The 14,578-nt window shown below is 49.8% G+C and overlaps 1 protein-coding gene across 1 annotated transcript in view; it reads right to left on the bottom strand.

Annotated features, from left to right (window-relative positions):
- AHCTF1 (AT-hook containing transcription factor 1) overlaps nucleotides 1–14,578 on the bottom strand; it is a 1,022,752-nt gene that overhangs the window by 648,878 nt on the left and 359,296 nt on the right. Inside the window, exon 23 of the mRNA XM_085612122.1 lies at nucleotides 6,286–6,417. Coding sequence (XP_085468248.1) covers nucleotides 6,286–6,417 — 132 coding nt within the window. The remainder of the gene's footprint in view (nucleotides 1–6,285; nucleotides 6,418–14,578) is intronic.

The following is a 14,578-nucleotide window of genomic DNA, read 5'->3' as shown; positions in this document are numbered from 1 at the left end:
AAGAGACCTTGCATTACCTCCAAGTGAAGACGCCATTCGTGATCCATCACGCACCTGTGGTTGAGTTTGTCCGCCCTGGCGTTCAAAGAACCTGCCAGGTGTTGAACCACCAGGAATATGCCCTGATGTTCCAGCCATGTCCAGAGGCGAAGAGCCTCTTGACATGGGGTCCACAACCCCACCCGCCCTGTTTGTTGCAGTACCACATGGTGGTGGTGTTGTCCGTTAACACTTGCACTACTTTTCCACTGACAGAGGGAAGGAATGCTTTCAGCGCAAGACGGATCACCCGGAGCTCCAAAGGCCTCTGATCTCCGCCTCTCCAATTAGTCTGCCACATCCCAGAAGTGATGCATCTGTCACCACTGTGAACCACGGTTGGAGAAGGATCTGCAGCTGACCCAATCCTGGTTCGTTCTACAGTTGGTGTGCAGTGCCCTCCGAGATCTGGACGCAATGGGAAAGATCCCTCTGATGCTGTGCCCACTGGAACTTCAGGTCCCACTGCAGAGCCCGCATATGCCATCTGGCATAATCCAACAGCAGGATGCAGGAGGCCATGAGGCACAGCAGCCGCAGGGCCATTCTGACTGGAACCCGGGATAGATGCTGAAAGATCAGAATCATAGCCCGAATATCTAGGACTCGCTGCTCGGGAGGATAGGCCCGAACCGCTCCAATGAAGAGGAGCTTCTGGAAGGGACTCTGGTGTGACTTCGGCACGCTGATAGAGAACCATAGCGAATGCAGGAGGTCAACCGTAGTCTGGAGGTGGGAGAGAACAGCCTGGGGCGAGCGCGCTTTCAAGAGCCAGTCATCGAGATAGGTGAAGACTGAGACCCCTGATCTGCGCAGATGAGCTGCATCCACTGCCACCACTTTCGTGAACACCCGAGGGGCGCTGGTAAGGAGAAGGGAGACCAGTGAACTGAAAATGCTCGTGGTCTACTGTGAACCGTAGGTGACGCCTGTGGGCTGGCAGGACGGGGATGTTGAAACAGGCATCCTGCAAGTCCAACACCACCATCCAGTCTCCAGGGAGGAGAGCAGACAGGACCTGAGCCAGAGTCGACATCTTGAACTTCTCCTTCCGGAAGAAGCGGTTGACGTTCCTGAGATCCAAAATACGACGGAGGCCCTTTTCCTTCTTGTGCACCGGAAAGTAGTGGGAATAACAACCACGACCTACTTCTGGGACAGGAATGCACTTGATGGCTCCCTTGGCCAAGAGAGCATAAACTTTCTGTTGGAGAAGGGCCAGGTGATACTCCGACATGCGTTGGAATTGAGGTGTCATGGATGGAGGGGTAGTCTCGTAGGGGAGGGAGTAGCCCCTTCGAACTATCTGCAAAACCCACTTGTGACGTGATGTTTTGCCAGTGGAGGAGGTGATGGCGAATCCTGCCGCCCACTGGACTAGGAGGGGTTGGAGGCTGCTGCAGAGGGGGCGCTGGTCGACTGGCCCGCCCGCTGACCCCTAACCCACGGCGGTGGGATCTACGTCCACGGCCGTGCAGAGGCTGGACAGCTTGCGCAGGCCTGTGGCTCTGGGCGTAACGTGGCAGGGTACCCCTTCCAAGGCCACGAAAGGGGCGATAAGCGGACTGCGCTGGGCGGGAGGTGGAAGTGAGGCCTAAGGATCTGCCTGTAGCCCTAGAATCCTTAAAGTGCTTGAGCGCGTTGTCTGCCTTGTCGCCAAACAAGAGACGGCCATCAAAGGGCATGTCCAAAAGCGTTGCTTGGACATCACCCGAGAAGCCAGTGGACCTTAACCAGGCGTAGCCTCTTCGTGCTACCGACGTGGAAATCGTCCTGCCCACTGAGTAGGCGGTGTCCAGCCCACACCGGATGGCGAACTGCACTGCGTCTCTCCCTTCAGCAACAGCATGGGAGAGAACGGCCCGGGCCTCCTTTGGGCACTGTGGCAGCACCTGCGCAACCGTGTCCCACACCGAGTGGGAGTAAAGGCCCAATAGACATGCGGCGTTCAACGACCACAGTCCCAAGATGGCGGAAGAAGAACATTTCTTTCCAAGGTGCTCCATCTTCTTGGATTACCTATCAGGTGGTGCGTTAGGGAATGCACCTTTGGACGAGGAGGTTTGGACTATCAAGCTCTCTGGGGTAGAATGGGAAGAGAGGAAAATGCCCCGGACCAGGCGGTGACGTCGGGCAATCATCCTGTCCACAGGAGCCCCTGTGTTAGGCCTGGACCAAGTGCCCAAAAGGAAGTCCGTAAGGGACTCATTGAACGGCAGCAGGGGCTCCGAAGAGGCCGCTGCCAGCTGAAGCACCTCGGTCAGGAGGTTAGTCCTGACTGCCACCTTAGGAAGCTCAAAGTTTATGTCCTCGGCTGCCCTATGCAACACCACGGTAGGGGGAGAAAGCATGCCAAGGTCTGGGGAGGTATCCAGACCACCGGCGTCGCCCAACTCCTCTCTCCAGTCCGGTTCCTCTGACTGGTCTGCAAGAGGGTCCACAGACCCCTCAAAGTCCTCCTCACCCTCTCCTGGTAGCCACTCAGGGTGGTAAGAAATATCAGAGGAGGAGGGGCGTGCAAAAGTACCGGTCGGCGCCAGTACTGACGTCAGGCGATTTCGGCCCGGCTCCGTGTCTTCAATGAGGGAGTGGCCGGGGCAGACGCCAGCTGGGGACACAGCCAGCGTCGGAGGCGGAGGATGTGTCATCACTGGATTCGGCTGAGGTGTCATCACGAGGTCGACCGGTGCCGATCCGGATCCAGGCCTGGATGCTTGGGGGCCCTGGGGAGCTGGAGCCAAAGCCGCCGACATCGAAGGCCTAGAGCCCGCAACAGAGTCTGAGGGGCCTAAAGGCGCCCCAGCGGAGTCGGGCTGCCCGAAGATCGAGTGCAAGGCTTCGTAAAAGCTTCGAAGCTGGGCAGGGGTCGCTCCAGCTCCCGGAAAGGTAGGGAAGGCATGAGTCGGCCCAACAGGCTCCGCGGGAGGAGTCAAGACGACTACCTTCCGCTTCCCACGTCACATCGGCCAATGGACGGGAAGAACGAGAAGAGCGACGGTGCACCTTCGCCTTCTTCTTGTGCTTCTAATTACCCAAAGGCGAAGACTTCGATGATGAGTGGTGGTGGTGGCTTTACGAGGTGTGGGTCCGTGACCAACATCAGTGTGTGACAGGAATCACAAGACTTGAAGCCAGTCCGACGTGACATCCTTTTATGCACCAGGAGTCGATCAACTCAAAAAAGGTTTCGACAAAAGTCGCAAAAACTGAGTCAAAAAGTGACTCGATGTACCCCTCTCTCCGGATCTGCGCTGGCTAGCGTGGAAAAAGAAAGAACGGACGTCAGCGCGCGAGGGCAGTGTCTAGGTAGATACCGCAACGTCATCCCGGCGACCACGAGTACGAACGCGTAGTCAACCGATGCCATAAATCGACTAGCGGAGGTACTGCTACGAAGAATATAAATTCTCCGGATACAGTCTGAAGCCTGGGGGATAATTCTAAGGTAAGGAATCTATAACTAATAGTCTCTTTCAGATAATACACTTTCATTTGGGTCTTAGTCTCACCTCATCAGGATATGGTGGATAAATCGGGGTCGACTCGTGCGCAACTGCCTCCAGTAGGGACCAGGAGGAACTGGCACCAGCGTCACGACTTCACAAGGCTCCGTGACTTCGAACCCTTCCAGTGCGATTTACCCGACGACCAACTTCCATGGGAACGACTCCTTGACATGCCACGAGCAGGAGCCTATGAACAGGAGGGAGATAGATGCCGCTTGGATTATGAACAGGACAGCCTTGCCAACAGTAACTTCATCCAACGTTCCAGTAACGACTTGGGCTTCAGCCTCCGACAGGCGTTGCACACCTCGGAGACGTGGTACTCTCCCAAGCACCACATACAAATGGTATACGGATATGTCGCCGACATCTGTCACATACAGGTCTCGACCATCTTAAAGCCCGAAGGCATCGGCACACTATTCCAGATGCGTCGAGTAGGCCAAAAACAAAAAGAGGCCTGAGGAACCGCGTCTCCTGGATCCGCATTACAGCGCCGAAAAGAAGAAACCGACGTCTGTGCGCCGGAGGGGACTTATATGTCTCAGCTGACGTCATTTCCGGAGACTATGTGACTGCGGAGCCGTACGATGCCGTCCCCCGGCATGCAGAGGTACTGCTGAAAAAATTCCGGATCTAGACTGGTGCCTGGAGAAAATTTTAAGTTCAGGAATCTGCGGCTAGATGTCGCTATCAGATTTCGGTAACCAAGAAATTTGACTACATTACACCTTTTTTTGTAGCTTACACTACTTTTCAGCTGAAATCAGAATTAAAATGAAGCTCAATTGCATCACAGTGAAATCCACGGACATGCGAGAGCCTGCGTAATTGTCAGTGGTCCTCAAAAAGATCTCAAAGACATAGCAGCAAAGAGGTATTCCCATCCAGTCCTTCTCCCTGTTCAGACCCATCCTTCTCAACTCTCTACCCGAAGACGACCAATATCTACTTCAGTTCCACAAAACAATAAAAAACTACCAGTTTCAAATCTAATTTGAATATAGCATGTGCACTAAGGCCTTGACCTGTCCATGGTGATTACAAAGTCAAAAACCTATTCTGTGACCTGGAGGAGCACAATACTCGTGCCTTTTCTCACCATGGGACTCCTGTCCATTTACTGGGTTGTGGACATGAAACTGTGGTGGCAACCTATCTACATTTTTGTGAATTAATGGAACTTGCGCCAGTCATGTTAAGTTCCACTTCGATTTAATGTCTAGACCCTTATACTATCATATGATATCTCGATAACGAGTAAGGGTCAAAGGGATAAAGTTTTAAGACTCTAATAGTTGTGAAATCCCCAAGTCAACAGAATAATGCACATAAACAACTTATGAGTCTAATATGGTTAAGGACCTTGACACAATAGTAAAGGTGATGCTAAAGGTAGTGAGACTGCGAAATCATGTATGCCTATGTGTGTATATATACAACTATGTATGATTCCCATCATCCACCCGACGTGGTTAGCTTCATCATCTGGGAACCTAGGGACTTTTTCAGAGAACCATCTTCTACTTGAGAATTGTAGATCCTGGTCTCATGAATCTCCCAAACCATTCAATGGTGTGATGTTGTTGTTCGATGAAGATAGGGTGAGATGGCTGCAGTGCTTGTGAAAAGTGCTAGTGCGTGAGTGCTATTTAAAAATTATCTAACAAGGCACTAAGAGAACTTTATTGAATCGATACCTTGTTGACAATATTTAAAAACAGTGCTGTAACAGTTTCAAAAATATAATAACTGTGTTGGGGAAGGTCTACATGTTTCTGCTACTGGACGAAATTCATCCAAGCTTTCATCAGGACCAATAAAGCTACTGCAATAATCAATAGTGTCAAAGTGACTAAAAAGTGATATATACAACCTGGACCCAAGTGGCCCCCAAAGTTATTATATTTTTCTCAAGTAGAAGATGGTTCTCTGAAAAAGTCCCTAGGTTCCCAGATGATGAAGCTAACCACGTCGGGTGGATGATGGGAATCATACATAGTTGTATATAGACACACATAGGCATACATGATTTCGCAGTCTCACTACCTTTAGCATCACCTTTACTATTGTGTCAAGGTCCTTAACCATATTAGACTCATAAGTTGTTTATGTGTATTATTAGACCCTTATACTAACATCCTGAGTGGAGAGGGGGAGAGAGAGGGGGAGAGAGAGGGGGAGAGAGAGGGGGAGAGAGAGGGGGAGAGAGAGGGGGAGGGAGAGGGGGAGGGAGAGGGAGAGAGGGGGAGGGAGAGAGGGGGAGGGAGAGAGGGGGAGGGAGAGAGGGAGAGGGAGAGGGAGAGAACGTGTATGTACGTGTGTGTGCACAATGTAGATGGCAGTAGGACTGTGTTGTGGAAAAAGTCTGACAGCTGGGACCAGTAGGATTCATTTTGAATAGCCCCTTCGTTGACATGGCTCAAGACAGAGCAAGTGATTAAGACTCCACAGTATTGCTTACATTTCTTACGCTGGAAAGAGGACACGCAGTTACAAGAAATGGGTAAGAGACAACATTGCTTTTCTATCAACATTTACTGTGTACCAGCCTAAAAATATCTGAGAAAACACTAGCTAAGAAAGACAAGTTCTACGGAAAGCAGACATAGTATGCTCTTCAGTCTACATGGAGTTAAGTGAATTGAGAGAGTGTTTTTTTTTATGTGCTATTTAACCACTTTGGAATCCTCCACTGAGGAGAAGAGTACCAAGGTGTGTATTCATAATATGTGCTTACCATGAGATTACATTTCAAAGACATGTTCAGCTGCAATGCAGATATATAATTAGCTCGCTGCAAATGATGAACCAATAGAAATTCCTGATTCTTTACACCACCATTAGTTTGCAAAAAGTTTTCCAAACATTCCTAGGAGGAAAAAAAAGAAAAAGTGTTAATATGAAATCTCTTTCCCCCTGCAAAGCATAAACATCACAATATATAAATAATTACACATTTAACGATAAATATTGAGCACAAATCAAAGTGGAATTTGAGGATTGAAAACCAGAAGAAAAGTCTTGGGAGTGGCTGCAGGAACATGCTTTTTGCTTACTCAATTAACTGGTTATATTCAAAAGCATTGCATATTCAGACCGTCATTCTTTAATTGATCTGTGAAAATGCACGCAAGCGGTTACAATCAGCCCTTTTTGACGAAGATGACCACAATTTCACAGGGCATGTTTGTTAAGAGCTCTCTTGATTATTTTGACATGTCGTCAGACTGGGTTATGTTATCGTTTGTAAATTTCATTTTCAACACAAAATTGGCAACGAATACAAAACTAGTCTAACCGAACACTGGGATATAAGTTTGCATGAAAAAATAAGTTACTTACCTTCTGAAACACTTTTTCTGGTAGAGATTCTATCCAGCTGCAGATTCATTACTTTATAATTATCCTCAGGCGTCAGATGGATCCGGAAATTATTTTTGACCAGTACCCCTGTGCGCCGCAATGTGGCTTCGACCTGCTATGTATGGTGTCAACAGCGTAATCTGTGCCAGATGCGATGTGTGTGGTGCCCATATAGGTGCTACCGCTGTGCCCTGTTTCTTTTCTCAACTTTCCATGCCAGGAGGGTGGAGCAACAAAAGAAGGACCACTGGTGGGGAAAACTAGGGCCCTAAAAGGGGAACAGCCCTAACCTCAAAATTCATTCACAAAGGAGGGTGTTTGGGTGGGTCGGTAAGGGTCTGCTGTTAGAGAAGAGTCTCTACCAGGTAAGGCGTTACAGAAGTAAGTAACTTTTTCATTTGATAAGTACGTCTACTCACAGATTCTTTACCTTAGAACAAGTTACGGTAACGATATATATGTAAGAGAAATAGATTAGTTATAGATTACTTACCTTAGAATTACCCCAGGCGTCAGACTGGATCTGGAGAATTTTTTCAACAGCAGTACCCCTGCGACTCGAAAAGTGCCATTGGTCGGCTCTGCATTCGTCATTGGTGTCGTGGTCGTCGGGATGGCATCTCGTAGCTACTTAGATACCGCTCTTGCGCATCTATGTCAGTTCTTCTACACGAAATTCCATGCCAGAGGCGCAGAGCCATGCAAGACACTGACCACTGTGCACAAAACTAGGACCCTGAAAGGGATTCCCTGACCCTAGAAGTCAGTTCGCAGAACGGGGAGGATGAGTGTTGCGGTAAGGAATCTATAACTAATCTATGTCTCTTACAGATACATCGTTACCAAAGGTAAGTAACTTGTTCATCTAAAAGAGACAGTTATAGATTCCTTACCTTAGAATAAATACCCGAGCAAAACCAACCCCGGAGAAGGGTCTGCAAACCAAGTTCACACCAGAAAGTCCCGGAGAACAGAAAGACCAAAGAAGCAGTACCTCCGGACTTGGCTGTCCAGGCATGAGTGTTTTGTGAACATGTACAGAGATACCCACGTAGCTGCCTGACAGATGTCATAGAGGGGGACTCACCGTCCCAAAGCAGTGGTTGCTGCCGTCGCCCTGGTGGAATGGGCGCGCAATCCCACTGGAGGCTCCTTCTTTGCCAAAGAGTAGCAGGCTTTAATGCACAAAACAACCCACCTAGAGATGGTCCGTTGGTGCACGGGCCTACCTTTTTTGGCACCCATGTAGCCAACAAAGAGCTGGTCATCCACCCGGAATTTCTTGGTGCAATCGAAATAAAAGGAAAGCGCAGGATTTGGATGCAGACAGTGGAGCCTCTCTACCTCCTTCGAAGGATGTGGAAAGAAGGTGGGTAGGTGATGGTTTGACCAACGTGGAAAGAAGTAACCACTTTAGGAAGAAAAGAGGGTCTTGTTCGAAGGACAACCATGTCCAGATGAACTGCCAGAAACTGAGGTTTTGAAGAAAGAGCCTGGAGCTCACTCACTCTGCAAGCAGAAGTGATGGCAACCAGAAAGGGAGTCTTCAAAGTGAGAAGTCTGAGAGAACAGTTATGTAGCGGCTCAAAGGGAGCACACATAAGAAAAGAAAAAAACAAGTTCATGCCCTACTGAGGTATTACGAAGGGAACAGGAGGAAAAAGATGATTAATGCCCTTAAGAAAACGATTTACAACAGGGGACTTGAAAATATAAGGCTGATCAGGAAGCCTCAGATAGGCTGAAATGGCAGAGAGCTAGCCCTTAAGAGTGCCCAGAGCAGAGCCCTGCAAGGCCAAAGAAAGTAGTAACAAGAGAACCTCAGATAGAGGGGTAGAAAGGGGATCCACAGCCTTTGCTGTGCACCATGAAACCAATTTGTTCCATCTGCAGGCGTACACCGTCTTAGTGGAGGGACACCTGGCTGCCAAGATAACATCACAGACTTCGGGAGGAAGGATGAAGGCTGCCAACTGTCACCATTCAAATCTCCACGCAAACTGGTGGAGGCTGGACAGGTTTGGGTGGATGTAGGAAGGAATATGCTACTTACCAGTATGCATCTGTTCTTGGCATGTAGAGCTGCAGATCTACACACTTGTGCATAGATCGCCATCTGGTGTTGGGCCCGGATGTTTGCAGTGGTTTTTCCTCTTGGAAAGTCTTCGGAAGTCACGAGGTCGGTGACTCCTCCTTTGGATCGTATTGCGCATGGGCTTCGGCTCCATCCTCGAATTGTTTTACGCCAGCAGGGAAATGATAAAGCGTAGTAATAAACAGTGAAGATGCCCATGTGTGTTGTATCTAAATAAGATAAACTGGAACAGATAAAGTTGGCCGGGGGGGCTGGTGGGCGCGTGTAGATCTGCAGCTCTACATGCCAAGAACAGATGCATACTGGTAAGTAGCATATTCCGTTCGAGGCATATGAGCTGCAGATTACACACTTGTGCATAGATTATATAGCCGTACCCACCCTTAGCGGTGACCACCCGTATCTGTTGCAGTGGTTTGAAATAATGTTTTGAGTACAGCCTGGCCCACACTAGCCTGTTGCTTAGTTTGCACATCTACACAATAGTGTTTAGTGAAAGTGTGCGGTTTGTTCATGTAGCTGCTTTGCAGATATCATCTAATGGGATGTTTCCTAGAAAAGCCATTGAAGCCCCTATTTTACGTGTAGAATGGGCTTTAGGGGGAACGGATAGCGTTCGTTTTGCTTTGTGGTAGCAAATCTGAATGTATTTGACAATCCACCTAGCTATCCCCGACTTGGAGATGGGGTTGCCCTTGTGTGGTGGAGAGAAAGAGACAAACAGTTGTTTGGTCTTACGGAAAGGTTGTGTTCTCTCGATGTAGTCGAGTACAGCTCGTTTGACATATGAATGGTAAATGCTTGTATCTCACTGACCCTTCTGAGGGAAGTGATGGCTACGAGAAAAGCAGTTTTCCAGGTTAAAAATTGGAGTTCACATTTGTGCAATGGTTCGAAGGGAGGCCCCATTAGTCTGGTGAGAACGATATTCAGGTTCCACATGTGAGGGTGGCACTCTGGGGGGAATTATTCTTTTAAGGCCTTCCATGAAGGCTTTAATGGCAGGTACTCTAAAGAGTGATCGATGTTGCCTGTTTTGTAGGTAAGCTGCTATAGCTGCGAGGTGCAGGCGAATGGACGTATAGGCTAGATTACACCTTTGTAGGTGGAGTAAGTAGCCTATGATGTGTTGAATGGAGACGTCTAGGGGATTGATGGTGTTGTGACAATAGACAAAACGTTTCCACTTGGCGGCGTAGCACGCTCTAGTGGTGGGTCGCCTAGCTTCCTTGATGACGTTTATACAGTCAGGGGGACAAATTTAGATAACCGAATTCTAGGACTTCAGGAGCCAGATCACAAGGTTGAGCTGAGCTGGGTCCGGGTGTCTGATCTCTCCATGATTCTGGGTTAGGAGGTATGGAGAGAGGCGTAATTTTGGTGCGGTACTACAGATAGTTCCAGCAGTGTGGTGTACCACGGTTGTCTGGCCCAAGTTGGAGCTACTAAGATTAGTGTGAGGGAGTGTTACTGTAGTTGGCGCACCACTAGTGGAATGAATGGGAGAGGCGGAAAAGCGTACGCAAATCTGCCTGACCAGTTCATCCATATCGCATTTCCTTTGGACAATGGGTGTGGACATCTGGCGGCGAAGCTTGAGCATTTGGTGTTTTCGAGGGTGGCAAAGAGGTCTATCTGTGGATGCCCTCACATCTGAAAGTACGGGTGTAGAACTTGTGGGTGGAGTTCCCACTTGTGGATTTGTTGTGTTTGTCTGCTGAGCAGATCTGCCATAGTGTTTGACTCCTGGGACATGCTGAGCTAGGAGAAAGATTTTCTGGGGTATGGCCCATCTCCATATGCTCTGTGCTAGCTGAGAGAGCTGTGGAGAGTGTGTGCCGCCTTGTTTTTGAATATGGTACATGGCTGTCATGTTGTCTGTGCGGATTAGGACTGCCTTGCCTGAAATCTGTGTTTGAAAAGATTTTAGGGCTAAGAAGATCGCTAGTAACTCCAGATGGTTGATGTGGAGTAACTTTTGTTGAGGTGTCCATGTGCCCAGCACGGTGAGATGTAATAGATGAGCTCCCCAGCCGGAGAGCAATGCGTCTGTGGTTAGTAATATCTGGGGAACCGGGTCCAGGAACGGTCGACCTGTGGAAAGGTTTGTGGTGGTCCACCACTGCAGAGAGCGATGGGTGCGACCGTCTACCAACACCAGATCTGTTAATTGACCCTGGGCCTGGTTCCATTGGCGCGCTAAGCACTCTTGGAGAGGACGCATCTGGAGTCTTGCGTGAGGTACTATGAAGATGCAAGAGGCCATCATCCCTATTAGTTGCATAAACACTCGAGCTGGAAGGGAGTGTTGTGCCATGAATTTTGCGCGTGGAGCCTGAATGCTTGTAATCCTGGCAGGATTGGGGTAGGCTAGCGCTTTTGAGGTGTCTATGGTGGCACCGAGGTATTGTTTTATGTGGGATGGTTGTAGATGGGACTTTGCGTGGTTTACTGTGAAGCCCAGTTGGTGAAGTAGCTGGATAGTGGCATGCGTGTGTTGTACACACTGGCTGTATGAACTGGCTTTTATTAGCCAGTCGTCTAGGTATGGGAAGACATGGATGTGTTGTCTCCTGAGGTGTGCTGCCACTACTGCTAGGCACTTGGTGAATACGTGTGGGGCTGTTGTGACTCCGAACAGGAGTACTTTGAATTGCTAGTGTTGGCCGTCCACTACGAATCTGAGGAACATCCTGTGAGCGTTGTGCACTGGAATGTGGAAATAAGGGTCTTTTAGGTCTAAAGTGGTCAGGATGTCGTTTTGGGAAAGCAGTGGAAGTACCTGCTGAAGCGTTACCATGTGAAAATGGTCTGAGTGTATGTATTTGTTTAGGGGCCTGAGGTCTAGGATGGGCCGCAGAGTCTCATCCCTTTTTGGTATGAGAAAATATAGGGAGTAGACCCCCATATTTCGTTGGTTGGTAGGAACGTGTTCTATTGCCCATTTCTGTAGGAGGGAGATTACCTCCTGCTTTAGTAGTGTTAGATGTGCTTGTGACATTGGGCGTTGTCGCGGTGGAATGTTTGGGGGGGTAGATATTAGTTCTAGGCAGTAGCCTGACCAAATTATTTGTGTTACCCATTTGTCTGAGGTGATGGTGGCCCACACAGGGAGGAAATTTTGGAGTCTGCCCCCGACCGGAGTGGGATGGTCTGGGGGGAGTGGAGGGAAGTCATTGGGTAGGTGCGGTGGCAGAGCGGACGGTGTTTGTTTTGCCTCTGCCTTTGTTATTGTTGCCCCTGTAGCCGCCTCTTTGGTAGCCCCTTGTAAAGGTGGACTGGGTAGGGGCCTTATATGAAGTGGAAGCGGTGTCGGAGGAGTAGCCTCTGGATGTGCTCCGAAACGAAGAGCGACGAAAGGAGCGCCTGGGAGGGTGCGATTGTAAAGCTCCCATGGATTTTGCCGTGTCCGTGTCTTTTTTCATCTTTTCTAGGGCCTCATCCACTTTTTGGCCAAACAGATGTTCCTGGTCAAAGGGATGGTTGAGGATGGAGGCCTGTACCTCCGGTTTAAAACCTGAGATCCTTAGCCAGGCATGGCGACGGAGGAGGACACTGGAGGCTGTATCTGCTGCATCTAGGGCACAACGTATGGAGGTATTAGTAATGGTCTTGCCCTCCTGAATTAATTCGTTGGCCCTAGGTTTGTATTTATCAAGGAGATGTTGCATTATGGCTTCTAATTTGTCATAATGGGCCCTGTCATACCTGGCTAGTAGCGCTTGTGTATTAGCGATAAGCCATATGTTGGCAGCTTGGGATGCAGTACGCTTGCCTGATGCGTCCAAGAGTTTAGACTCTTTGTCAGGTGGTGGTGCTTCGCCTGAAGCTTGGGAGTTATCCCTTTTACGTGCTGTGGAGACTACCAGAGAATCTAGTGGTGCTGGCCCTCTGATATAGGAGGGATCTGTAGGGGCGGATTTATATTTCTTTTCAATGCGCGGGTTAATGACCCTGGCTCTGACTGGGTCTTTAAAGACCTCTGGCGCATGTTTTATAACTCCCTTGAGCATAGGCAATATGGAGGTAGTCCTATGTGTGGTGTCAAACGTATCGAGGAGGAAATCCTCCTCCAAGGGGTCGGTATGGAGATCTACCCCGTGATAGTGTGCCGCCCTTTGTAATAGATGGTTGAAACCCAGTGAGTCTTCTGGTGGGGAAGGTCTGGAAGGGTAGAGATCATCCTGTGGGACGTTAGGGATGTCAGGGATATTATAATCGTTCCATGGGTCTGGGGAGCCTGTGGGTGTGGGGTCCCCTGTAGGTAAATCTTGGGGCACGTCTCCCATGTCATCATATGGCTCCCCCTGATCATCATCATCCGGAGAGGGTGTTGGGGAATGATGAGGTGGGGGCGGAGACGGTGGAGGAGGGGGTGGAGGTGGGGAAGGTATTCTGAAAGGAGAGGTAGCAGAGTCCTTCCTCTTTGGAGGCGGAGCAGGTTTATCCAGCTGTCTCTTTTTGATAGAGAGCATCAAATGTCCGGTTTTAGGATCCTTGGTTAGTGTTTTTTGTAATGGATCCGGTGTAAAAAGTTCTGGTGATGTTGGTTGGTCCGTCGGCGCCGAAGGTGTCGGGGCCGTTGGTTTTTTGGCTTTATCCGCGCTGGTTCGTTATTTGGAACTATGCTTCGAAAAGTCTGATTGTTTGGTCGGCGCCGAGGTGGATTTCGGCTCCGAACTGTCGTTGGCCTTGTGTGCTTTTGTCGGTGCCGAAGATGGTGTCGGCACCGAGGAGCTGGAGCTGGTTCTCGACACCGAGTGTTTTGGTGCAGGGCTCGGTGTCGAAGCGGAGGCCATTTTCTTTTTCGGTGTCGAAGAATGTTTATCGGCACCGACGGTGGGCTGGCTCGAGCCCGAGCCGCCGGAAGGCTTAATCGGCTTCTTTACCGGGCCCGAAGGTGCGGTGTGGGAAGCAATGTCTTTGGTCTTGCTTTGACCGAAGCCTTTTTTGGTGCCGACGAGGGTGTGCGGGGAGGGGGGGGGGGGGGGGGGGGGGGTGTAGATTGGTACTCACAACCCTCTGTGCCGGAGTGATGTCCTCCACATCTGAATCGTCGGCTTCGGAGGCGCTGACGAGTCCCTCGTCGGTGTGGTGTTCTTCTGCAGCGTCGACGCCTTCCCTGAAGATGTCGTCCGGAATCGTCGTCGACGAGTGTGCCATGGTTCTTCTAGCCCTTCGGTCTCGAGAGGTTTTCTTGGCCCGGAAGGACTTACACGCCGGACAATCTCGAGCCTCGTGTTCAGGGGAAGAGGCAGAGATTGCATACTTTGTGGAGATCGGTGTGGGGGAACTTGGACCCACATCGAGGGCACTTCTTGAAGGGAGTCCTTTCCATTAGCCAGGACCGGAGCTTGGGTAGGCCCGAAGGCCGTCGTCGACGACCAGAATCGAAGGTTTTTGCCGATGAGAGGCGCGTCGAGTGGGGAGATCTCGATCGAAAACAATACCGCGAGTTGGGGTGAGGATTGCGCGTCGATCGTCGAACTGGAAGCTGTTCGGAACCGGAGCGCGAAGATCCCATCCGAGCCCGATGGCGGAAAAAAAAACAGTCTGAGGATCGAGCCGAAGC

This window comes from Triturus cristatus, chromosome 6, assembly GCF_964204655.1.
Source record: "Triturus cristatus chromosome 6, aTriCri1.1, whole genome shotgun sequence".
In the NCBI taxonomy this organism is placed as follows: Eukaryota; Metazoa; Chordata; class Amphibia; order Caudata; family Salamandridae; genus Triturus; species Triturus cristatus.
Note: the sequence above shows the minus strand (reverse complement) of the source record. Positions and strands in the feature narration are given on the sequence as shown.